General features: G+C 47.8%; 1 protein-coding gene across 3 annotated transcripts; it reads right to left on the bottom strand.

The window, feature by feature from the left end:
* Nucleotides 1-133: 133 nt before the first annotated feature.
* Nucleotides 134-20,899, bottom strand: cabp4 (calcium binding protein 4). Of its 3 annotated transcripts, none has more exons than XM_060047243.1 (9): nucleotides 20,665-20,899; nucleotides 16,272-16,332; nucleotides 15,757-15,840; nucleotides 14,826-14,961; nucleotides 8,953-8,983; nucleotides 7,949-8,092; nucleotides 6,866-6,975; nucleotides 4,961-5,108; nucleotides 134-1,740 (listed from the first exon to the last, which is right to left on the bottom strand). In XM_060047243.1, exons 2-9 carry the CDS (start codon nucleotides 16,325-16,327, stop codon nucleotides 1,712-1,714), a joined length of 738 nt encoding a protein of 245 aa, XP_059903226.1. In that variant the 5' UTR covers nucleotides 16,328-16,332; nucleotides 20,665-20,899; the 3' UTR covers nucleotides 134-1,711. The 3 variants fall into 3 exon arrangements, with proteins under 3 accessions (XP_059903226.1, XP_059903225.1, XP_059903224.1); XM_060047242.1 differs by having other exon boundaries at nucleotides 16,272-16,356; nucleotides 20,665-20,897; XM_060047241.1 differs by lacking the exons at nucleotides 14,826-14,961; nucleotides 15,757-15,840; nucleotides 16,272-16,332; nucleotides 20,665-20,899 and having other exon boundaries at nucleotides 8,953-10,289.
* Between the last annotated feature and the right edge of the window lie 3,945 nt (nucleotides 20,900-24,844).

Here is a 24,844-nt window from a genome sequence, read left to right as displayed (position 1 = left end):
TCCCCTCATTCTCCGTCTCCTCCTCCTCTCCTCATCCCCTCATTCTCCATCTCCTCCTCTCCTCATTCTCCATGACCTCCTCCTCTCCTCATTCTCCATCTCCTCATTCTCCTCGTTCTCCATGTCCTCCTCCTCTCCTCTCCTCATACTCCATCTCCTCTCCCTCCCAAGGCACATCCATCTAACCTACTTATCTACCAGTTGCCAAATGACTTAATTTGTTGTTTTTGCTGCTTACCTCGAGCAACGTGCTTCCTGTTGATTTGAACACTCGTACGCTGGCTTCCGACGCAGAATGTGAACTTTTCCGTTAATGGTTGGGAAAACCACGTTGGCACTTATTTAAAAGACTGAACAATCGCTGCTCTGGAAATGTGACACGACACCAGACAGAAGAAGCCTGGATTGAGGGCAGAGAAATCTCAGGGACACCATCACCCCCACCGAGACAACACATGTGTTGATTTAACCTTGGCTGTCCTTGCAACGTTGCCTTCCTCCTCCTTTGTCGATTTTAACCAATCCCACGGCCATAGAGTGCTTTATAATGAATTGTAAACCAATGAACATGCAGGTTACATGGACAAGTCTTTTGAATTTTGGAGGTTGGAAATTAAGTGTTGATGATTTGATACGAAAAAGGAAAAAAGATTTAGTAAGAGATCAATGATGTTTTATGATATGGAAATTATTTGTGCCGAATCCAGCCTGATGTATACAGTCTGAGCTTAAAGAAAGTCCATACATGGTTATTTTGAAATTTTAAGTCACACTGTTCTTTTCCACTTTTTTATTTACACGGCACCCTTCACATCTAGTCCTGCATGTCAACGTGGACGAGAGTCGCCGGGCAATGCTTGAATGAAACAAGGCCATAAGGCCTCATTTATTCATTCATATTGCTTTTCTTCCAATTGTGTGGAACAAGATGCACATTTTGTTTCCCACTTTAAATCCAATACGGACACAATCAGCCTCAAATAACACAAATGTTCTTTCTTCCAGTTCATCCCCTGCTTCCAAATGTCGTTCGTCAAATGATGTTGGTAGCCTAGGCCTGTTCCACTATGCTAGTCATTGAGCGTGATTCGTTTTCTTTCAGTGTGGAGATTAGAGTTGAGTGTTGCTATTGTTGTATTTTATTTATCTCATGTGTGTATCCGCTCCCAAAGATTCAGCAATCTTTGTTGGTAATGTTGACTACAATAATTATGTTAAAACGCACATTCATACAGTGGCATACGGAAAAGTAGCACTGAGCTGTCTCTTACGGTCTAAACACTTTGTTGTAGACGAAGGATGAGAGTGATTTGAACAAAGTCCCTCTTGACTTGATGGTAGTTATTTAAGATCCAAAGGAGGCAAATTGAGAATGCCCTTAAAAGGTATTACCATTTAAACACTAATTCAAAGTTATGTGTCCAATAATAAATGCACTTCTTTTTCAACGCACGTATTATAGTTGTTTATATACAGTAACAAGAGATAGCAGTTCTGTCTGCAGCCTTTTAGGGGCGCTAAAGTAGCGCATTACGATTTATTGATGCCCCGCCATGTTCAATGTAGCAGCAATTATGTTACTAAATGTATGCAATAATACTTTGGAGCAAACAGTAGTGCAACATACACTGCATCACAAATGGAACAACTACTAAAGTTGCATTCATTCACTTGTGTTCTTCCAATGCGTTGCGGGCTTGCGTCCCTCTGTTTACCTCGCAGACAGCATCATGACAAATTCTGCAGGAGAAAGATAAGGGTTGCACAGAATTAACAGCATACCTCAATAATAAAGACAGAAAAATAGACAACCTATTCCTAGCTCTGTTTGGACAAGTAACAATGGTACCAATCCATAATATCATAATAAACCCAGTTACATGTACTTCTAACTAATAGTCTGCAATCGATTGGCCAGTCCGCTAGAAAATAATAATGTAGGCGTATTACATTCTATATTGAATTAACCTGCTCAAAATTGCTTACAGAGGAAGGTAGATTTGTTTTAGAGTATATTGTTCTCTCCGGCGGGCAGGACATCTTGGCAAGTGCACCCTTGTTATGTCCCGGCTTTATTCACGTCATCTAGTCTAGGTTTCGTTTGCTTCGATGAAACTTCAGTTCTACAGAAACAGGTGAGTAGGGGGAGCGCAGAGGGCCAGCTTGTTCGATTATTCATTGTCATTCAATGGCTTGTCATTAAGATAGTATAAAGTAAGCTTATAGTCATTATATTAATGGGAAATGGCTAAACTTTGCCCCAAACATGCAGTAAAGTTGAAAAATGTGAATTTGGTCCTGTTTTTATTCTTGTATTGTTAATTGAAGCACATAGGCAAAGCACACAATCCAATTGGCATTCAACGTACAAACTGTTGGCCTTTATGTTAGGATATGCATGCCCGTCCTTCGAGGCAATAACTTAAACTATACGTGAGTGTTCGTGCGTCTTCGCTTGCTTTTACTCAAAGTCCTAAATGGACAGGCTAGGTATGAGACGTTCAGCGTCTGTTCGAACGAGGAAGTTTAGTCCTCACTTTCCCCAGCAATCTGCTGTCAATCAAGGCGAGTCGTTAGCGGTGTTTTCAGTCACCTGACGACAGTGATTATGGGTAGCTGCGGGCCATTTAGGTCTCCAATCAATATTGCCTTCTTCCTACGACGAGTGAAATAATGTTCCGGTGGATCTTTAAGGGATGACTTCATTGATCGGCTCAACGGACCGACTGTAAATTCAAGGCCTAATCCAGTGGCACGAGGCCCGCCAGGGACCCCTCTTGAGGATGCTCTCTTTAGTAATGCATCAGACAGGCCCCACGGGCACGGATCGTTTTTAGACGTTTCCTAACCCGGAGCCAAGGCTCGACCAACGGATTGACTATTCAGATGTATTGCTGTTTACAAAGAAAGTTTCTCGTTGGCTTTTCTCCTTGCCAAGGACTTTACTGAACCTGCACAATGTTTTATCATGCAGTAGTGCCAGATTATGATAAATAACTATTTTATACCTCCTCTTTATCTTGGTTCATATTTATTCATTATCATTTTCCACCTGTTTCATCTGCATTTTAGCCCACAGCTGCTGTTGTGACTCATCACATCCTCTTTTGTGCGGTTGACTCTTATCGTTGAAGTAGCTTTGTGCAGTAGGTCTAAGCTTTCACTGTTCCTAATATAATTTCAAAAGCTACGTTTATGTGGTGGGCAGAAAGACACTTTGTTTCTGAAGCACCGTTCAAAGAGAATTTTTACCCACAAAAACCCCTGACACAACATTTCAGAATGACAATTAAATAAATATCAATTGAATTAGACCTATCGTTAGAAAGTGTAGAGGTAAGGCTGTTTTTCTCCTGGGGTTAGTGTTAGTGGTAACTATTGTAATGAAAAGTGAGGAGCCTCCATGGATGCCTCAGAGCGGAGGCATTCACGGTGCACGTCTGTCTGTCCCTAGACAGAGAGACAGACAGGCATCAGACAGACAGCCCATCGGGGGAGATGTCATTAAGAAGTCTGTTCAACCACGCAGGCGTCTCCTTGTAAAGGGTTCCAGTAGGCCCCTGGGTCCAGTTGCCCATTGCACAATCTAATATGTAGGCTAGGCTGCGTGGAGGCTGGTTGGAGGGGTAGTCAAGGGCCTGTCTATGGATGCCTTCTGACAATAACACGCCTATTGGCAAAGGCTGAAGTAATTGTAATTGATCAGATTGCGGGTAGACAGAGGGAAGTGGGGTGTTTAATGGGTCAGTCCACATACTTAAATATGCTGCGAACTGACAGGTGTGTGTGTGTGTGTGTGTGTGGGGGGGGGGGGGCTTGTGTCATCCTATAGCCATTGTTTTGATGTATTTGTGTGTGTGGCACTCCTGTTGGGCTTAAATATGTGCACATGTACGGTCTTCAAGGTGTGTGTTTGTGCTTGTTTTTTGTGTGTGTATCTATAGCTGTTGTTTTGATGAGCTGTTTGCGTGTGTGTGTGTGTGTGTGTGTGTGTGTGTGTGTGTGTGTGTGTGAGTCCAGCAAGTCCTTGAGCTGCCAATGCGTTGAGTTTGTGTGTAGTTGGGGGGTGCAGCAGGAACATTGATCTGCTTAATGTGCTACTGATTCAGCTGGACCAGGCCTTTTCCAATACGTCTGACTTGGTCTTCTTCATTGTCACCTTGCTCCCCGCCCATCCCCTGTTTCCTTCATTAGAATCTCCTTCCCTTCTCCTTCAGCTCCTGGTCCCCTCACTCCTATTCCCTAGCGGAACTCGCCTTCTGCGCTTTTATCCTGAATTCCCTTTTTGTAGATTTAGATCCCGGTCATATCTATTCCCGACTGCCCGTCCGCGGTTTGCTTGAGGTTTCAACTTTGAGGAACAGATCGTGTGCGTGTGCTCCGAGTGCTCCACAGCTTTAGTGATAAAACGATATGGGGTTCAACCGGAAATAATATACGTGAATTTGAGGTCAGTGGTAAGTGTTCAGCCATGCTCCCCCACCCGGATGGATGCAGCACGTCTTTCCCTCAAGGGCCCTCTGGGATTCGTTGGTTCGAAGAAATGTAAATCTGCTGCTGGGAGGGACGTAACCTTCAACCTCAGCCACATTTAAGGCGCTAAAGTCTTTCCTAATGATGCGGTTTCCTTTGCTAAGGAGGACCCTCCCTATTTGACATCATGCTTGGATTAAGAGCGCATTAGGTTAGGGATTGTGTATTGTATAAAATGGACCACTTATTTTTATGCTTCATTCATAAAGATACAGTGAGTTAGACAGGAAGGTGTGGGAGAGAGAGGGTAGGACATGCAGCCAAAGACCACGGGCAGGCATCGAAACCGAGTCGCTGCCGTAGGGACTGAGCCTTAACGGAATGCGCTCTACCCCGGTGAACCACCGGGCGCCCCAAAAATTAACCTTGTTTAACCAGATCCCCACCATGACCCCCCTGACCCCTCTCCCCCCGGGGTGAGACTCACCGTCAAAGTCGATGTTGCCGTCCTTGTTGAGGTCGATGTCCGCCAGGATCTCCTCCAGCTCCCCCTTCTTCAGTTTCTCCCCCAGGAGGCCCTTCATCGCCTCCTTCAGCTCATCAGGGGTGATTTTACCGTCGCCGTCGCAGTCAAACTGCCGAGGGCCGGATTCAGCGCCGAAGGGATGGTGCGTGTGTGTGTATGTGTGTGTGTGTGTGTGTGTGTGTGTGTGTGTGTGTGTGTGTGTGTGTGTGTGTGTGAACGTGTGTGTTGTTTGTGTTTGTTTTGAGGTGAGATGGTGGATCGTGCAGCAAACGCCGTCAGAGAGATGGAGGGAGATTGGAAAGACAAAAGGTAATGGAATTAGGATTAGTAGTTGTGAATGATTTCTCAAATGATGTACCTAATATGGATGTGCAGGTTTGTATGCGAGGCAAAGGACCATAAAAAGAAATGAAGGATAACTACAAATATGTAAGGATTACAATACGGTTAACATTCTGAAGGCGAGGTGAAAGAGAAGAGGCTTTCTTTTCAGAAATCGTGCTTTGCAAACCCCATCAAGCCAAGATCTGGAAGCCTTTGGGATTATTGTGTTTTATAGTCTATAGTTAAAAAGGAAAAGCTGTCTAAGCTGAACAAGAAGACTCGTCTGTTCACCCTTCATCTTGGCCCATACAAAAAAATACAATCTGCTATCATTCTGTTGTTTGGATATTGTCGCACTTAAAGCAGTTTGTTTTCGTGATGAATTCTATCTATTCGAATAATTGTCCCTTTCTAGGTTATAGCTTCATTGTTGAATTAGCTAATTGTAAGTCGCTTTCAAAAAATGCTTCAGCTAAATAGATTAACTGTAATGCAATTGACTGGTTTGCCAAGCTTTTGAAAATTGGTCAACTGGAGTTCACGAACTCAGGGGGAGAGTGAATTATGAGGGGTGAATTATGAAATTATTTGTAAGAGCTTAAAATCAAAGTATATCTATCATATTGAAGGTCAATGTTACTTGGAATTTGTGTTTGGACCTAGGTTGTTTTTTTATTTACTCTAACGAACTGTGGAAATCCCGAAATAGAATCAAATACATTTCAATGAATGCAGCTTGAAATAATTCCCCCTTTTTTATCTATTCTGATTCATTTTATGTTTTTTTTCAGCATAAACATCAGCTATATGCAAAGCATAATTATCAAAGGCAAACCCCTTGTGACATTTATTGAAATTATGACTGTAGGGCTAAAAGAGAATGAATGAATAATGATCACGATGAATTACACATTTGTGTTCTCCTTTTTGATCCCCTCAGTGCCCTTCCTCTAAACGTCTGCTGGATAGATACTGTAGATGTGAAGTGTAAATACGCTTGTTTTGATTGAGACCGAGGATGGGATACTTTTAACGACAGCAGCTAGGGGGTGCTACAGCCCAATGAGGCACATTTAGCGAGCAAGAATCTGGCGGGGTGATGCAATGACACTATGTGGGTCACAATCCAATTCATTATGCTGCATTGGGATAAAGCAGTGTTGTTGCATATTAACTGCGGGAATAAGTTATCGAGGTTTTACAGAACGGTCACAATTTGGCATTGCGGCAGAATGAACAATGGGTTAGACAAGGCCGGCAGCACCAATGTCCTGACTGAAGAACTGAGGCCGTAGTGGAAAGTATAGAATCATGATTCTCATTTGTATCTATTCATACATCTATAAATTGTATTGGTGTACCATTTCCCGGGAGAAGATCACAGTTCCATCTGCCCTGACTTCGCTCATCCGATTCCCTCTCCTCCTCTCTCAACCCAGGTACTCTCTCATCTTCCCTGACTCACTTTCTCATCTGAATCTCTCTCCTCTTTCATCTTCAATCTGCTCTCTCTGTCTCTCCTTTCACCTGGCCGTCTCTCACCTGCTTAAAGGCACAGCGCAGCTCCTTGAGTCCCACCATGTGGGCCGTCTCTGCCAGCATCCTGGGACCCATGAGCTCACAGAAGTCATCAAAGTCCACGTGACCACCCCCTGTCGGTACGCAAGCACGTGCACGCAAGCACGTGCACGCAAGCACGTGCACACACGCACGTGCACACACACACACACACACACACACACACACACACACACACACACACACACACACACACACACACACACACACACACACACACACACACACACACCCATGAAATCACTGTCCCCTGAATAGCTGCGGTAAACGTGGGAAATGGGGGCTGAAATGAAGGATTGAGAGGATTTGAGAAGAGCAAAGAATGACGAGGGGGGGAGGAGCTGAGGGCGGAGGAGATGATGGGACGGTAGGAGGCGTGGAGAAGAGGGCGGAGGAAATGAGGTTAGGAAGGGGGGAGAGGGCTGGAGAAGGGAAAATGGGGGGAGGCAAAGGGGAAGGAGAAGAGGAGTGGAGACGGGAGGAGGGGAGAACTGGAGAGATGAGGGGAGGAGATTAGGGGAGGAGAGGGGAGGAGTACTGGAGGGATGAGTATGATACACAAGCAGAGGATGAGTGAGAAGAATGCATCTACACCTGGAATCTGCACCGGCTCTATTAGGGCCATTAATCAGTCGGGCTAATCCGTCACAGATGGCCCAAACTTCAAAGGCAAACATCAGTTTTACATGGACACAGTAACTTGCATGTGAACATGGGCACACAGCCTCTCTCTCTCTCTCTCTCCCTCTCTCGCTCTCTCTCAAGGACTTCATCAATCATATGCAAAAGGGGCATAGACCACAGACACATGCATTACTACCTGCCCGTCAAACCAACAACATACGCACACTCCTACACACACACACACACACAGGCGCGCGCTCACACACACACACACACACACACACACACACACACACACACACACACACACACACACACACACACACACACACACACACACACACACACACACACACACACACACACACACACACACACACACACACACACACGCGGTATAGACTCCCATGGACACAGACTCACACTTCATCTTGATCTGCTGGATGATCTCGATGATCTCCATCTCGGTGGGCATGTAGCCCATGGTCCTCATGCAGTCCGCGATGTCCTTGTAGTGGATGAAGCCGTCGGCGTCGTAGTCAAACTCCTTGAAGGCCTCCTGCAGCTCTGGACCAGAGGCAGGGAGACAGTGGGGTAAGCTTTCACCGAAACATCCACGTTTACACACATCTATGCACACACACATACACACACGCGCGCACAAACACACACACACACACACACACACACACACACACCGACACACACACACACACACACAGGCACACACACCATGCACAGACAAATCTATGCACACACATACACACACACCCACACCCTACGCACACACACACACACACACACACACACACACACACACACACACACACACACACACACACACACACACACACACACACACACACACACAGACACACACACACACACACACACACACACACACACCACAAACCATGAAAGCAATTACGACAACATTAAACGTGAAGAATTGTCCTTAACGCTCTGCCTGCCCAGACCGTAATAGTTGCACACAGACACCCTCTCACACTGCCTCACACAGACCAGTCAGCCCACACAAACAATAACCGCTAGCAATTACACACACACTGTCCCTACACACATCCCTGGAACCCCCCCCCCCCCCCCTCCAGACCACTGACACTCAGGGAAGAAAGTTCTGTGTGTTTCCGTCAGCGCCGGGCGGTAGTGATATTGATGAAGTCCTCCAGGTTGGTCTGAAGTCGTGTATTTTAACAACTCCCCCCCCTCCCCCCCTGTTATGAGTCACAGGGGGAGCCAGGTTCCATGAGGTGAGAAAGTAAAGACACTCACAGGATCACATACACACAAACACTCACACACACACACACACACACACACACACACACACACACACACACACACACACACACACACACACACACAAATGTCTTGGGCATAATGACGCGAACACAAACTTCACTTACCATCCAACTCCTGGGGCATCAGGTCTCTCTCCTGGTGATGGCACAGGGGTGTGGGGTGGGTGACAGAAAGGGGGAGAGAGAGAGAGAGAGAAGCGAGTGACATTGGGTGAGGACGGGAGGATGTGTGGAGGGAGAAGCAAATTGGACAAGAGTGAGCAATGGAGAATGAGGCCAGAGAGAAATTGGACGAAAGACCTGAAGAGAGAGTGAGGGAGAGAGAGAAGGGGGTGGTGGAGAGGCAGTGGTTGGGAGATGGAGTTCGACCTAGAGAGGTGCGGATACTTTTGAACAAGACTGTGAGAGCCATTGGACACTTGAGGGACGAGGGACTTTGGTTGTGAGAGAGGCATTGAAAGAGAGAGATAGTGAGAGTGGGGGGAGAGAGAGACACTGAACAAGAGAGAGAGGGGAGAGAGACATTGAACAAGAGGGAGGAGTGAGAGAGTGAAAGGGATGAGAAACATTGAATGAGAGAGGGGCACGAGACATTGAACACGAGAGAGTGGCAAAGGGGAGAGAGACATTGAACACAAGAGGGGAGAGAGAGACGAGCAGATTTGAGAGGAGAGTGTTTTGAGGGATGCGACAGAGTACCGCCATTAATACCTATTACCCTTCTGAGTAAATCCCTCCTCAGCTGTTTATCAGGACACGCATATCCTGTCAACATATCTGCATGCTGACCGCCACTGCTTATGGAATTTCACAGGCTTCACTACGGACGCACACACACACACACACACACACACACACACACACACACACACACACACACACACACACACACACACACACACCCCAACACCCCAACACACACACACACACACACACCCCAACACCCCAACACACACACACACACACACACACCCCAACACCCCAACACACACACACACCCCAACACACACACCCTCCAACACACAAACACGCACACACACACACACACACACACACACACACACACACACCCTCCAACACACACACACACACACACACACACACACGTCTATTTAACATCACCAAGAACTTGAACATATTCAGTCGGCAGCAGGTTTGGTTGTAGTGGGAGAAGGAGACATGGTGTTCTTTTGATATCCCTAAGATAAGAATAATTGAGGCATCCTTATCACAGGACAGCCTGAGCGGCACGAGTTGGCGAAAGAAGAGGCACCTTTTGAAATACTCAAATGGCTGTGTAGTAACAGTTGAATTCCCTCCATTGAAACTGATGCCAACTGGCTCCACGTTGACGCTAACGTAGGCGGACACAAAGCTAACACAAGCTAAGAGCTCTGTATTCACTGCGTTAGCCTCCATACACACACAGCTCTCTCCAGCAGAAGTACGTTCTGCTGGAGAGAGCTCCAGCAGAACTCTGCTGGAGCAGAGTTCAGAGTATGTTAAGCTCAGCAGTGGCTCTCGCGAATAAAACACTTGCATGTGCACACCTCATGTGTGTCCAGTGACATTCAACGCTGTGGTGACACAAAGCCCCCTCGTTGTCACGCACTTTACCCCGTATCAACTCACTGCACACACAGGTGCTGCGCCCAAAATATCCCAGCCCCATTTATGATTTATGACGGCAATCTCGAGTTTTTTAGGTCCTGGGGTACAGAATATTTGTACATCTCATGGGCCTAAAGGAGCGGTATAAGAGCAGGCCAACCGGTTGTGTGTGTACCCTCCAGAGGAGCAGGCAGCACCAGATTACAAGGGCATTGTGGGATGTCAAGGTCACCCCGTTAATTGTTTTTCTCTCCCTCCCCCTCCCTCCCTCTCTGCCTCTCGTCCAGAGAGGGGGTAAACCGCATCATTCCGATGGCGAGTCTCAAATCCTCAGTCAATACGTGTCCATTAACGGTTAATTCCATTCTGCTGCGCTTCCACATGCGCCGCCGCAAAGCAGACGAGTGCTTTGTAAGGCGTGACGCATGGACGCAGGGAGCAAGGAGGAGGAGGAGAGACACTGCTGCTGCTGCCGCTGCCGCCGCCGCTACACACAAACGGCTCAGGCGGAAACACATCGATAAAACACACAGTCATACATGAGGAGGAAATCTCCATGCTATTAAGTCCGTCCGCGCAGTTCGTTCACAATCCACGTTAAGATTTAAATTAAGATCCCATCGATTTTAATTCTCTCCCTGGCTGTTGATCAGGGTTACATTTAGTAACGTAGCAGATGTTTTTATCCAAAGCATCAGAGCGTGTGTTAAGCCTCACAGAAGCGTGAGATCTGCTGCTGTTGTATTGGACATGGACTGTGTGGGTCCGTCCTTAATGCCCCTGGTTCTCCTCTAGTGGACCTGACTCTGGCTACTCCTGACTCTAATGGGAGATGACATTAAGCAGAGCTTAAGGGGGGGGGTCGGGTTAATAGTATTAATACTGCTTGAGGAGAGTATTAATACTGCTTGAGGAGAGAATTAACACTACTAGAGGTGAGTATTAATAGTACTAGAGAGGCGGGTAATAATAGTACTAGAGGAGAGTATTAATACTACTAGAGGGTTGGAAGTATGAATCATACTAGAGGGGGGAGTATTACCACTATATAGAGAGGTGAGTATTAATACTGCCAGAGGGTTGAGAACAACACAGGAGCGTATTACTGCTACTAGATGGGGGAGTAATAATACTACGAGAGAGGAGAGCATAAATACTACTAGGGCAGGGTAGTTACAGAACCAGAGAGGAAGTATTAATATTACTTGAGGCATACAGACTAGCAAAAGAGACGGACAGGCTGGCAGAAAGGCAAAAGAGACAGACTTGCAGGTACACAAGAGTGACAAAAAGAGACAGGCAAGCGGGTAGGCAGAAAGACAGAAGAGAGGGACCAAGGGCTCGGCTGGCAGCTCAGAGCCCCCACACTCTCCCAGTCACGCTCCCAGTCACTCTCCCAGTCACTCTCCCAGTCACTCTCCCAGTCACTCTCCCAGTCACTCTCCCAGTCACTCTCCCAGTCACGCTCCCTACAGCTAGGCAGCAACCCGGGGGCTGTGTGGTAGAGCAAGGGGTCCGACACAGCACCCGGACGTGAGGAAGTAAGGTGCTCCGGGTTTGTTTCTGTGTGTGGTTGGGGGGGGGGCGCGCACAAGGGGGGGGGGGGGGGGGGCTTGTGTTTGTTTGTTTCTGTGTGTGTGCGTGTGGGTGGGGAAGAGGGGGGCACACAGGGAGGGGAGGGGGGGGATGTGTTCTTACAGAGCAGCCCCTGGCGTAGCAGAGAGAGCGGCTGTGTGGGATAGATAACCGCTTTAGGCGTTCATTTGAGCATTTTGCTCCCTTCTCTTTTGTGTAGCACGCATGTAGCGTACGCCGGGGGGGCTAACGCGAAGGTCGGCGACAGAAGGGGTGCAGGACCCCGCTTCTACTTCAACCCCCTCCTGAAGCCGGCCGGGCCCCTCGCTGGGGAGCCCAGCGTACGTTACGCGTGTCACTGGCTCTCAACGTGCTCCTCAACGCCTCTCTCTCTCTCTCTCTCTGTCTCCACGGGTTCCCTCTATTCCGTGAGCCCCAGAGAATAGAAAACGTTAGCGTGCTTTCTGTCGCATATGCAGAAATGCCGTCTACTCCTTCCTTATCTTAGAATATTGCACAGCGCAGCGTTTGGAGTTTATCACAGAGTTGGAATAGACTTCCTTTCTTTTTTTTCTCCACTGCATTTGCTGATGTCTCAGCGGCATGATATTTGATGGTCCAGCTCGCTGCACCTGATACTATACCGCCTGTATTGCTTTTGTAGCGCGTTGAAATAATTTAGTGATGACCTTGTGTTTAGCAGAGCTTGTTTTTTCTCCTTCTGCGTATCCAGCTCGCTGACGTGGTACATAGAAGATGTCTGTTCTTATTTTTGCCTCTGTCAGAGCGATTGTTTAGCCATCGATCGACGCGTCTCCTTGAGAAATTGTTTTCAAACCCCTTTTATGATTTTTTCACCCGATTGTGGGTGGATTTTTCCTAACACATAAAGCACGCTTGTCAGATGCCACATTGACAAGATAATACGTTGTAAACTACTTCTGCAGACCAAGGCTGAAAAAGTGGAGGACAGTTTGGACTTTTAACTATTCATCAACCTTCTGGCCAACTGCTTAAATGACAAACAACTCTACCCAACTCTACCTCTGATTAGCTTAGCATGAAATTTTACCCTACCTCAGCCAATCGTTATCATTCGGAGAGAGAGAGAGAGAGAGAGAGAGAGAGAGAGAGAGAGAGAGAGAGAGAGAGAGAGAGAGAGAGAGAGAGAGAGAGAGAGAGAGAGAGAGAGAGAGAGAGAGAGAGAGAGAGAGAGAGAGAGAGAGAGAGAGAGAGAGAGAGAGAGATCTAGTTGGTCTGATGACAAAAACAATATCAATAAGATTAACGCCATTACGAGCGCCATTATTTATAAAGCCATTATTCCAATCACTGATCAAGAGAGAGAGAGAGAGAGAGAGAGAGAAGCGTTTGCAAAAATGAACTTTTAACAGGCCTATTTTATTTTTGTATGTTTTCCATTATTTATTTGGAGCTACAGGGGGAGCCTCAAAGATATACCCGTCGATGGCGATCGACGGGTTGGCGACCACTGCTCTGCATTATCCCATAAATCAGAGGAGTAACTCCATCATCCCCTCAGTGTTGATAAGCATGTATCTCCCTCACTCCTCCCTCACTCACTGTGTTGGAGCAGATAAACCCTTCCTCCTGGTTATCCTGTTGATCAGCGTGTCACTGCTTCATGGAAAGAAGGCCAGGGAAGATTCCACAGGCGGTAACCAGGGGGGGGGGCAAGGGAGAGAGGTGTCTGTGTACACCGCATGAACCAACAGAGTTGCATTGATGACCTTGTGCTGGACTGGATCCCATTTCAGCTCTTTCTCTCTCTGCCTGCCGGCCACCAGCCCCCCGAGACACACGCCAGAGAGTAGTGGGCAAAGAAAATGGATGGCTAGATGGGAAGACGGATGGATGGATTATATATATAGAACAGTGTTTCCAGCAGCGATGCCGGGGTGTGTGTGTGTGTGTGACGTGCACTGTGTTGGGGCGAGCAGGCGCAGATAGTCTGCGTGTGATCACTGATTCCAGTTGGTCTCGGGTGCATTCCAGCTGAAATGGTCTCATTCGGTGGCATGACAAAAAAGCCTGCAACGCCAGACCAATTTGCAAATACGTATTACTCTGGAACCTCTGGGGTTCATTATAGATTCCTAAGGTGCATTGTCAACAGGCGCAGACCGAGATGCCTCTGGACAGCATTGGATGGGCCTACAACCAATCAGAGCAAGGGAAGTTGTGACACATCATGGCGTCAGCCATCTTGGTTGTTGTTGATGAAACTTGGCCCGACCAAGGCCAGGCCTTGTGGAAATCAGTTTGAACATGAGGGGGTCCAGACACGCATGCCAAAACAAATACCACACAAGCTTGCAGATTTGTCTAGTATAACAATTGTAGTGAGGAGAAACACTGTAGGAGGATTGATGGATTGAAGACTAACATGTCCAAACAGTTGGTTGAGGTAGGTCCACTAACCTGTCCAAACAGCTGGTTGAGGTAGGTCCACTAACCTGTCCAAACAGCTGGTTGAGGTAGGTCCACTGACCTGTCCAAACAGCTGGTTGAGGTAGGTCCACTAACCTGTCCAAACAGCTGGTTGAGGTAGGACCACTAACCTGTCCAAACAGCTGGTTGAGGTAGGACCACTAACCTGTCCAAACAGCTGGTTGAGGTAGGACCACTGACCTGTCCAAACAGCTGGTTGAGGTAGGTCCACTAACCTGTCCAAACAGCTGGTTGAGGTAGGACCACTAACCTGTCCAAACAGCTGGTTGAGGTAGGACCACTAACCTGTCCAAACAGCTGGTTGAGGTAGGACCACTGACCTGTCCAAACAGCTTGTTGAGGTAGGAGACGTAGGCTGCTGCCACCGCTGAGGTGTGGCTCAGGCTCCTCTTGCCACGCTGCTGTGCCTCCTCTGCTTCCTTCCCGGAGGTACGTGAACTGGACAGTGACTTGGAGCTGAGCGGAGGAGACATGTGTGAGTCCAACACTGCCCTCACACCCACGCAGCGAGCACTCAGTGAAGGACAGAGCAAGCCAGCTCCACCGTATCTTGGTGAGCTGAAGGTGAAGGTGGGCTGGGTGGTCAGGTTCGAAGGGGGTCAGCAGGGTTTGACTCCCGGATGGAAGCCTCTGGGTTCTGACCCCAATGTTCAAACCCAAGGGCGTCTCAACACCCTGCCTGCTCCTATTGCGATGAATTCACTAGTTATTCACTTTAGATTCAAGCATCTGATGAATGATGAATCTGTATTTTCTGCTTTTGTGAAAGGATGTGGCGTTGATGTGTTTCTCTGCTAAAGAAATAATGACGCTCCTTCACAGGATCCTTCACCACCGCTTCAGATCACAACGGCCCATCGGTCGGTATGAAGCTTAACAAATTGAGAACAACAAAGATGTCCCTGACACTTTTCTTGGTGGTTTCCAGACAGATGTTTTCCAAAACAACTAGTAAGCTCATTGATTCAATGGGAATGAGTCAATAGTCATTATTGTGAAGCCTGGAGGGCTTTGATTGACAACAGCGAGTAATCAAATCGAGTTCACCTCTTTTTCGCAGGAAGAATAGACAGGACTTAACCTTCGCAAGACAACCACAAGCTTCTCGCTGAGAGACGCTTGTTTTTCTCTCAGCGGTCGTTCAATTGTGTGCATTATGTTAGGCAAATGAAGTCCATTTTAAACATGTTTTCCCCTGAAAACATGATAGAAAACAATAGGGGGGGGTAGGTAATGGAGAAGGAGACCCACCAGAATTTCTTGCCTAGGCTGAGCTGAATGGCCTTGTGCCGGAACCTTCCGGGAGACGGGGCTCGGCCACGTGGAGACGCCACACTGGAAGAGTAGACACAGGACCGTTAACGCTCACACTGCTGAAGACCCGTTAAACACTACTAAACTACTCGGTTCCCTCAGTAGTTTAGACGATATTGTTGTTAAGAGAGGCGCTTGATGGTGGCACATGATGTGAGAGACGCCTCTTTCTGGTTTATGTCTCGATAACTCAATAAGAAACCTACAAGCTACAAAGAGGCCATGACTCAGAATGTTCAGCTGGATTACTTTAAATGACGTCATATTTTCAAAGTCAAACCGTTTTATATCTCAATAAAAGAAAAGGCATTCAGTTTAAAGTGCGTCTCTCTCTCTCTGGGTCTCTGTCTCTCTCTCTCTCTCGGCCTTGGCGAGCCCTTGCAATTTTCTCCAATGAAGCTTGTGTCACTTTTTGTAATTCGGGCATCGGCGGTGTTGGCTGTCTCACCGACCTGGCAGCTGCGGACGGCCGGCTGTCTGCAGCTCCTTTCACGCCCTTCACAGACATGCTGGCTGAAGGGAGGCAAACACAGGCTTCTGCATGGGAGGAGAAGAGCTCATTGATTGGTGCAAATTATGTCTGAAGGGAGTACTGGAGAACCCCACCATGGGGTTTGTCATCGGTGCTAGTTTTCCTGATTTAGGTTGCTCTGATCATATTCCTGATTTAGGTTGCTCTGATCGTATTCCTGATTTAGGTTGCTCTGATCGTGTTCCTGATTGAAGTTGCTCTGATCGTGTTCCTGATTGAAGTTGCTCTGATCGTGTTCCTGATTTATGTTGCTCTTATGGTATTCCTGATTTAAGTTGCTCTGACCATATTCCTGATTTAAGTTGCTCTTTTCGTATTCCTAATTTGTGTGTGTCTATTCTGTTTCTGGCCCGAACCACACACACTATTCTGTGTGTGTGGTGGCTTCTAGGTCCCTTTATTAGGAACGGAACAGTTTCGAGAGTTTTCAAGTTGAGGATATAACTTTGTTATGTTTGACACAAACAAGGGAAGAAGGCAGGGTTTAAAATATGCGCACAGTGTCTCGTTCCCAATAATAAAGAAACTCACAGGAGAAGGAAAGGCATGCAAAGCAAATTAAATGAGGAACAAAGAGGAATATGTTTAAGGCGTATTTATGAAATCCTAACTGACACCAACAAAAAAAGCAATCAAGAAGAAATAAAAGAGAGCGAGAGTGCCTAGAAGGAGAGAGAGAGATTAAGAATAATGTATATGGGTGAGGACGTTACCGGGGGCAGAGTGTGTGTTGTGTGTGTTGCCAAGGGGCCGTGGAGTCTTGGCTATCTGAACAACCCATCGACATACAAACAAGGCACAGACACACTGCAAACACACAAACACTCCATAGTCATACGCATGCCCCACAAACACACTGATACAACACAAACACACCAAAGCAGACAGCTAGTATTCCGTGGTCACATGAACATGCAGCACACACACACACACACACACACACACACACACACACACACGCCATAGACAAATCAACACGCCACAGGCACACATCACAAACAAGCAAAGCAACACGCCACAGACACTGAACATATCTCAAACACACACACCAACAGGCCACAGAGACACTACAAACAAACCAAATATGCCACAAGCACAAGCTTACGATCACACCACAAATTCACAAACACGCCACAATTACAGACAACAAACAAGACTCCACCGTCACCAATGCCTCACAGAGGCATAAACATGCCACACATGCACATGGCAACACCATGAACACACAAACTCGCCCCAAACGCACAAACGCCCCTCAAACCCACAAACTCCGCCTAAAACCCACAAACTCAGCAACGACCACACACCAACACACCACAAAAACACACATCCATGTCCCCAAAAACGGCAGCCTCTGTGTGTGTGTGTGTGCGTGTCAGTGTGCAGCACCACCCATTGAGAGTTAATGCCCCCTGTCCCTTCCCCAGGCCTGGTGGAGGGTCTCAGGAGCCCAAAGTCTGCTTGAGGAGCCCCCACAGACAGCAGGGTCGGCCCCTAACCAGAAGAGACAGGAAGACAGCCAAGCCTCCTTGATGACCATCAGCCATGGCAGCCGCACCCATAAGACGCTCAGGCGAACACCCAGGCCATTATATAGGGGAGAGGGTCTCACGTCACCAGTGAGGCGCGCGTACTGAGTAGCACAAGAAGCCTGTGAAACCATGTCGGCTCAACTGGCCTTTTGTCGCGTTGTTCGTCTTCTGCCCCATGTTAGCCCCTTCACACGTTGCTAGGGAGAAGCTGGTTCGCTATAAGCGAGCGTCCCTGTTAAACCGTTTGTTCATTTGTTTTTCTCGTGCATCGAAATTCTGTGTCACTCGCGAGTGAGACATTGTTTCACCGGGCTTTCAATTCACTCGCAATAGCAATGGAGAAAAAGACAAACACACACAAACACACACAGACTTGCATACAAAAACACGGCGACAAAAAAGGTATGTCTGACGCTTCTTTCATTCCTTTCACCGTTTTCGTTTCTCCGACAGATTTATGTTTTTTTGTTGGTGAGCTCAGATTGGACGCCTCAAGAGGCGCTTTCATCTTTCAGTGAACAAAACACCCTCACGCACACGCCTGCACATGCACACATACTCACTCCCTCCCCTCCTCATTCACCCACTCGCACACACGCATGCACGCACGCACGCACACACGCACACACACACACACACACAAGTATACACCGCCTCTCTCACTCATACACAAGAATACAACAACTACACACACACACACACACTTTCTCACTCATTCACAAGCACCCACACACACACACGCACACACACACACTCACCAAACACACTTTCTCTCTCTCACGCAAAAACAAAAACAATAACACTGAACACAGTCCACGCGCCCGCTCTCTCTCACACACTGACAAACACACACACACACACACACACACGTTTAAAAGGCACTCCGTGGGTCGTAAAAACAACCTCCCTCAGTGACCAATTGCTGTCAATCAACCGGGCTGACAGGTGGTTTAGCCTCAGATGCTAATCTTGCTGATTGAAGTGAGGGGGGCGGGAAAGGCTGAACCAACGGGGCTAGCCTGGCGCTACAGTCAGAGCCGGGGGGGCGGCGGCGGCGGGGGGTATAAGTTATGATCTGGGTTGGCGGGAGGCGACATGCATGTTAGTGAACGTAGTCGAGGGTCTGCTGCTGCTGTGTGCACGTTAGCGCTCGCCTTCTAATGGGCAGACCATGACACACACACACACTCATACACAGACACACACACACACACTCATACACAGACACACACACACACACTCATACACAGACACACACACACACACTCATACACAGACACACACACACACACTCATACACAGACACACACACACACACTCATACACAGACACACACACACACACTCATACACAGACACACACACACACACTCATACACAGACACACACACACACCCATACACAGACACACACACACACTTATACACAGACACACACACACACACTCATACACAGACACAGACACAGACACTCATACACAGACACACACACACACACACTCAGACACAGACACAAGAAGCAAGGCATTGAATACCTCATCGATGCATCCGCACGTACACACACACAATCACGCATGTGTGCGCACACATACATACACACAAACCCACACTCAAACACCATAACGATTTATTCATGTGTTTACACACATGCATGTATAGATGCATACATGCCGGCATACATATATGCATACATACAGGCATAAATATACAGTAAATTATTTGTATGTACTGTATGTATGTACTTAGAGAGAAGTGTGTACTTCTCTCTGACATTTCCCATGATGCAGTGCAAGAGGATTGAATAGGATTACTTCCTGGAAGGTTTTGTTTAGGGGGCAATGTCCTGCGTAACAACCTGAAGGAAGGCAAGGCATGATGGGAATAACCACCCAGCTAAAAAAACCTGTGTAGTCGAAGCCTGTGTTCCATAGCACCTTTCTCCTGGAGTTATTACTCTAATCTGTAATCAATAATCAATCGGAGAGGGCCTAACCTTGCCTTTTCCATAAACACCAGTGATCAATGAACACCCTGGAGCTGGCCTCATCACGAAGACCCGACCCATGACCCCTCAGGACCCCTCAGGACCCCTTCGTGCCTAACGTCCTATTGCATTATTGAAGATTGATGCTTTCACCCGCAGAGTTTATGAGGAACACACTAATGTTAAAAAGAAATGTGTTGCATTTAATTAGCTGGGCTGCTGTAATCCTACACACGGGGCGCGGAGGCTCGAGCATCACGCCGATTGCGATCGCGGCGCAGACAAGGCGGGCGGGCGGCGGCGGAGACAAAGGCTCCCGTTGACACGGAAACAAAACATTCCAAGGAAAACAAATCAGAGAGGAAGGGGGCGGAGCGGGCCATCTGCTCTGCTGTCCTCACAACGAGACGCAGATCAACGCCGGAACGCAGACTTATTGCAAACGAGCACCAAAGGCGACGCCCGCCGCCTTCTCCTATCAGCGAGCCGTGAACCCAGGCCATAAAAATGGAAATAGACTCGGCTCGGTTCTTTCCTCGCAGCCCCGGTGCCTCCGTTGTTCTTTGAGGGGGGGTATTTTTAAAGAGAGATTAAGCAACGTGCAGCGGGAACACGTTGACTAGGCAGAATATTGTCGCGCTGGCACCTGCACCCGTTGCCACTTCCTGTCGCCGCTCAGACAAGCAGCAGCTGGCGGAGGAGCGGGAGACAGATGAGAGGAGAAAGGAAGACGCAGGGAGCGAGAGAGGAGAAGGAGGGAGGAAGAAGAAGGAGAAGAGGTGGAGAGAGAGAGCTGTACCTGCTGTGTAGTTACCCCGGGCGCCCTTCTTCTCCTAACTCCGGTGACTAGGCAGAGGCGTGTACCGCCACCCCCTCGCAGCCCTTTACCTCACCTCCCGGATTATATTAGAAGGTGATAATCCAGCTAAATATGTCCAGATTAGAGATGTCAGTGGCTGTCTTCACCCCCCCCCCCCCCCCCCCTCTCCCAGAGGGAGGCCTGGCGGGTCTCGTCAATAGGCTGGTGTGTGTGTGTGTGTGTGTGTGTGTGTGTGTGTGTGTGTGTGTGTAAGCATTGTCTATCTAAAACACAAACAAGCACAAGAAACTATACTGTAAATGTCAATTTTTACGATGCAAGCAGCGCTAAACTGTGTGTCAATTCATGGCCTGCAGTCAGGCCACTCTGGGAGGAAGACAGCCTGTCTAGCTCCCAAGTGCTGGGCGGTTTTATTGATGGATCTTTGTGCAGGGCTGTTGTTAAGTTAGGCTGAGGATTTAGAGGGATTTCCAAGCCTCCACCACGGGGTGTCTATTGAACAGCACGTTGCTCATTGACTGGCTGAAACCTACTCGATGGAGGGCTTCTGATAAATGCTAAGCTACTGGCTCAGCAGGAGTTGCAACCCACTGCAACGTGATCTACCGTCGTGCAAAGTCATTGACTGCCAGTGCTGCATAACTAAAACTCAATTGGTTAGAGCTTATGAATGATGTTTTGAAAGTGAAAAGTGTGGTCACAAGGTGAGACGCTCATGTTTCATTTCATTGGGTCTTGAATTTGAGATGGGGTGACTGCAGAGGAGTTGTCAACACTTAAAACTCATGAACGGTGCAATCTCTGTTTAAAAGTGTGTCATTTCTGCTGCCGAGTTCTGGTGGGTCCAGAAAGAGCCAGATGATGTCACCTGGCACAGTGATTGCATCACCTCATCGTTGTGTGGTGCTGTTTCCGGAGCTGGGTTTTGATTTATAGGCATCTCTCTAATTCACAAAAATATCTTTGACTCGTCAGCATTTCAGGAAAGTACCGATTAATAATGTTATTTTGCAGTTTGTTAATTTTGACACAGCCTAGTTATCACCTTCGGTACATTTCACCACTAAGGTTTTGCCGTCAAGTGCGACGTGACTCCGCCTCCTCTGCTGTCCTGTCGGGACTAGTGGACCAGGACAAGATGGCCGTCTTGCTTGGTCGGTGAATACAGAGCTCCTCCCTTTCTCACCAAAGTTTTGTGCTGAAACGGTACTGTGCATTTCTTTTTGACACTGTATGTATCTCAATTGACAGTGTATTCAACTTGTGCTGTACTATTAAGCAGTGATCTGGGCTGTTATATTTAGCTGCTGGGTCATTAAAATGCAATGCAAAGACTTTTCTATTAATCATCAAACAAACATGGTGTACTATAAACAAACATCTTAGCTGTTTCATAATCTAAATCCTTCAGCTTTTCACTGTTCACTCTCTTCAATCCCTCCCCTCTCTCTTCCTCTCTCACACCGTCTATCTCTCTTGCTGTCTCTTTCTCTTTCTCTTACTCTCTTTCTAGCTGTCTGCCTTTTTGGTCTATCTCTGTCTTGTTCTATTTCACGCTTGTTTTTGTCTGTAATGCTCCCTCTATCTTTTCTCTATTGCTTTGTTTGCTGCCTGTCTGTCTCCCTGTCTCTCTGTCTCTCTCTCTCTCTCTCTCTCTCTCTCGCTTTCTGTCTCTCTTTCTCTTTCCCTCAACAAGGCTCAGCAAAAGTAGAAAAAAACAAGAAACTCTGCCCCAAACCGTATTCCCATAGCGTTCAAAACCTTGTCACACTCAAATATGCTTAGCGCACCCAACCAAAGAACTTATTTAGCCATTTTTTTAAAGGGCAAGGAACTTATTTCCGTCTCCCCATCTTTAAAAAGACTGGCTTGTGCAATAATAGCAGTTCCTTTTTTATGCCCCAGTCCCCTTCCCGGTGGGGCATGAACCCCTAAACAGCCGACTGTAGTGAAATCAGCTTTTGTTCTCGGTCTGGCTCCGGGCCCTGTTGAAGTCAAAGGCAGTGAGGAGCCACGTAGTGTCTGCTAATAATGTTAAACTGATAAGACTCCAGCAGCAGCCAAACTGCATTAACCCATCTCTCACGGTTCATTATTTGGTCTTTAAATCAAAGCACCTAAATACATATAGGGGTTTATCCTCGTGTCGCTAGGGGATTATTGGCCTAGCGGACACGGAGACATGGCGGCGCTTGTTCTTCTTTAAAGATGGTCAAATGTGTTTTTTTCTCGTGGTGGCGCTACAGTTATCTACTCTGGTCATCGGTTTTCCCTTTCCTCTTTTTAAGGAGGCCTAGGCTGTTTCATATGAGCGTCTTCCATAGATGTCACAGTTTGAGTCCAGAGTCGTTTTTTCTCCCTCAGTTTGTTCCTCAATTCTCAAAGTCCACCTCATGACGTCCGACGGTGACCCCCAGAGAACGGTTAATGTGAGTATCGATCCACTAGCCACACGCGTTTGCCCCCGCTGAATGAAGCGGTGTGTGTCCAAGCATGAGCCGAGTGAATAAAGGAAGGTTGGCAGATGAATGAGTGACAGCGAGACGGGGAGAGACAGTGGGGGAGAGACAGAGAGGGAGACGAAAACGTTTATAAAGCTCATGATGCGTTTGCTTATCGCTGCCTGATAATGTCATATCGGTGGCTAATTGCCCGCGCCAATCGCCTCATTAACCCCAACACACCGAGACCCCCCTCAGTGCGGTGGTGGGGGTGGGTGGGTGCCAAGATCCACGTTGCCGTCATCTCCTCCTCCTCCTTTACGACTCTTTCTCTCCCTCCCTCTCGCCTCCAGCGGCTCCCTCGCTGTCCCACAATGCAATCTGGTAAATGCGGTGTGTTTTATTTAAGAGCTTAAGTGGCAGGCTGGGCCGTATGGTGACTTGTAAGGGCGGTGGACATGCGTCTGGCTGCGAGCCGCGACCTTCTCCCCCCCGCGTCCCTCTCCCTGTGACGCAATCCTCTCTCTCTCTTTCGTATAGTGTTTCCCTCTTCCTCCCACGCCCCGGGTCATGAGCACCACCACCACCATCATCGTCTTCGTCATTCCCTCACCTCCTCCAATCACCCTCTGCCCTCCCCTCGGCTCCGCCCCCTTGGCCCATCTTGTTCTCCTCTCCTGACCTGTTTGCGATCACTTCTTCTCTTTCTCCTCTCTACATTCCTCCTCCCTCTCCCTCTCGACATTTCAGGAAGTCACCTTCACCCCCCAACATGCACACACATACAAACACTCTCTCACACACACACACACACACACACACACACACACACACACACACACACACACACACACACACACACACACACACACACACACACACACACACATACAAACACTCTCACACATGCACACACACACAAACACACATACAAACACACTCTGACACACACACACACACACACACACACACAGACACACACATGCACACAAACACAGATACAAACAGTCTCACACACACATAAATATACAACCCCCCCCCACATGCGCGCACACACACACACACACACACACACACACACACACACACACACACACACACACACACACACACACACACACACACACACACACACACACACACACACACACACACACACACACACACACCATCTGAAGCCTTTGGCTCCTATCTCTATATCCCCCTCACCCTTCCTCTCTCTCCCTTTTCTCCCTTTCTATTCCCTCTCTCCCGTTCTCTCTCTCTCTCTCTCTGTCCCTTTCTCTCTCCTTCTCTCTCCCCCTTGTTTTCCCTTTCCCTATGTCCCAACCCTCCCTTTATCTCTCCCCCTCGCTCTCCCTCTCCTCTCGTATCCCCATTTGCTCCCCGTCCTCTCAGCGTTTCAGCCTCACCCCATGCCAGGGTGTTCCTGCCTCTGGGCAACACTTCTCCTCCACACACACCCTCCGCCCTCGCCAACACGCTTTATTTATGGGAATATGCTGATCGAGCTCAACCAGGTTAACAGTTACTGATTATTCTCACGATTTGTATGTGTGTGTGTGTGTGTGTGTAGGTGTGTGTGCGTCTGTGTGTTTGTGCGTGTGTTTGTGTATGTGTGTGTGTGTGTGTGTAGGTGTATGTGTGTGATTGCATACGTGTGCATGTTTCATGATGAGTTCGGTGGTGTGTGCTGGTGTTGTTTCGGAGCATGTATG

Source organism: Gadus macrocephalus, chromosome 3 (genome assembly GCF_031168955.1).
Source record: "Gadus macrocephalus chromosome 3, ASM3116895v1".
In the NCBI taxonomy this organism is placed as follows: Eukaryota; Metazoa; Chordata; class Actinopteri; order Gadiformes; family Gadidae; genus Gadus; species Gadus macrocephalus.
This window is presented reverse-complemented; position numbering and strand designations above follow the sequence as displayed.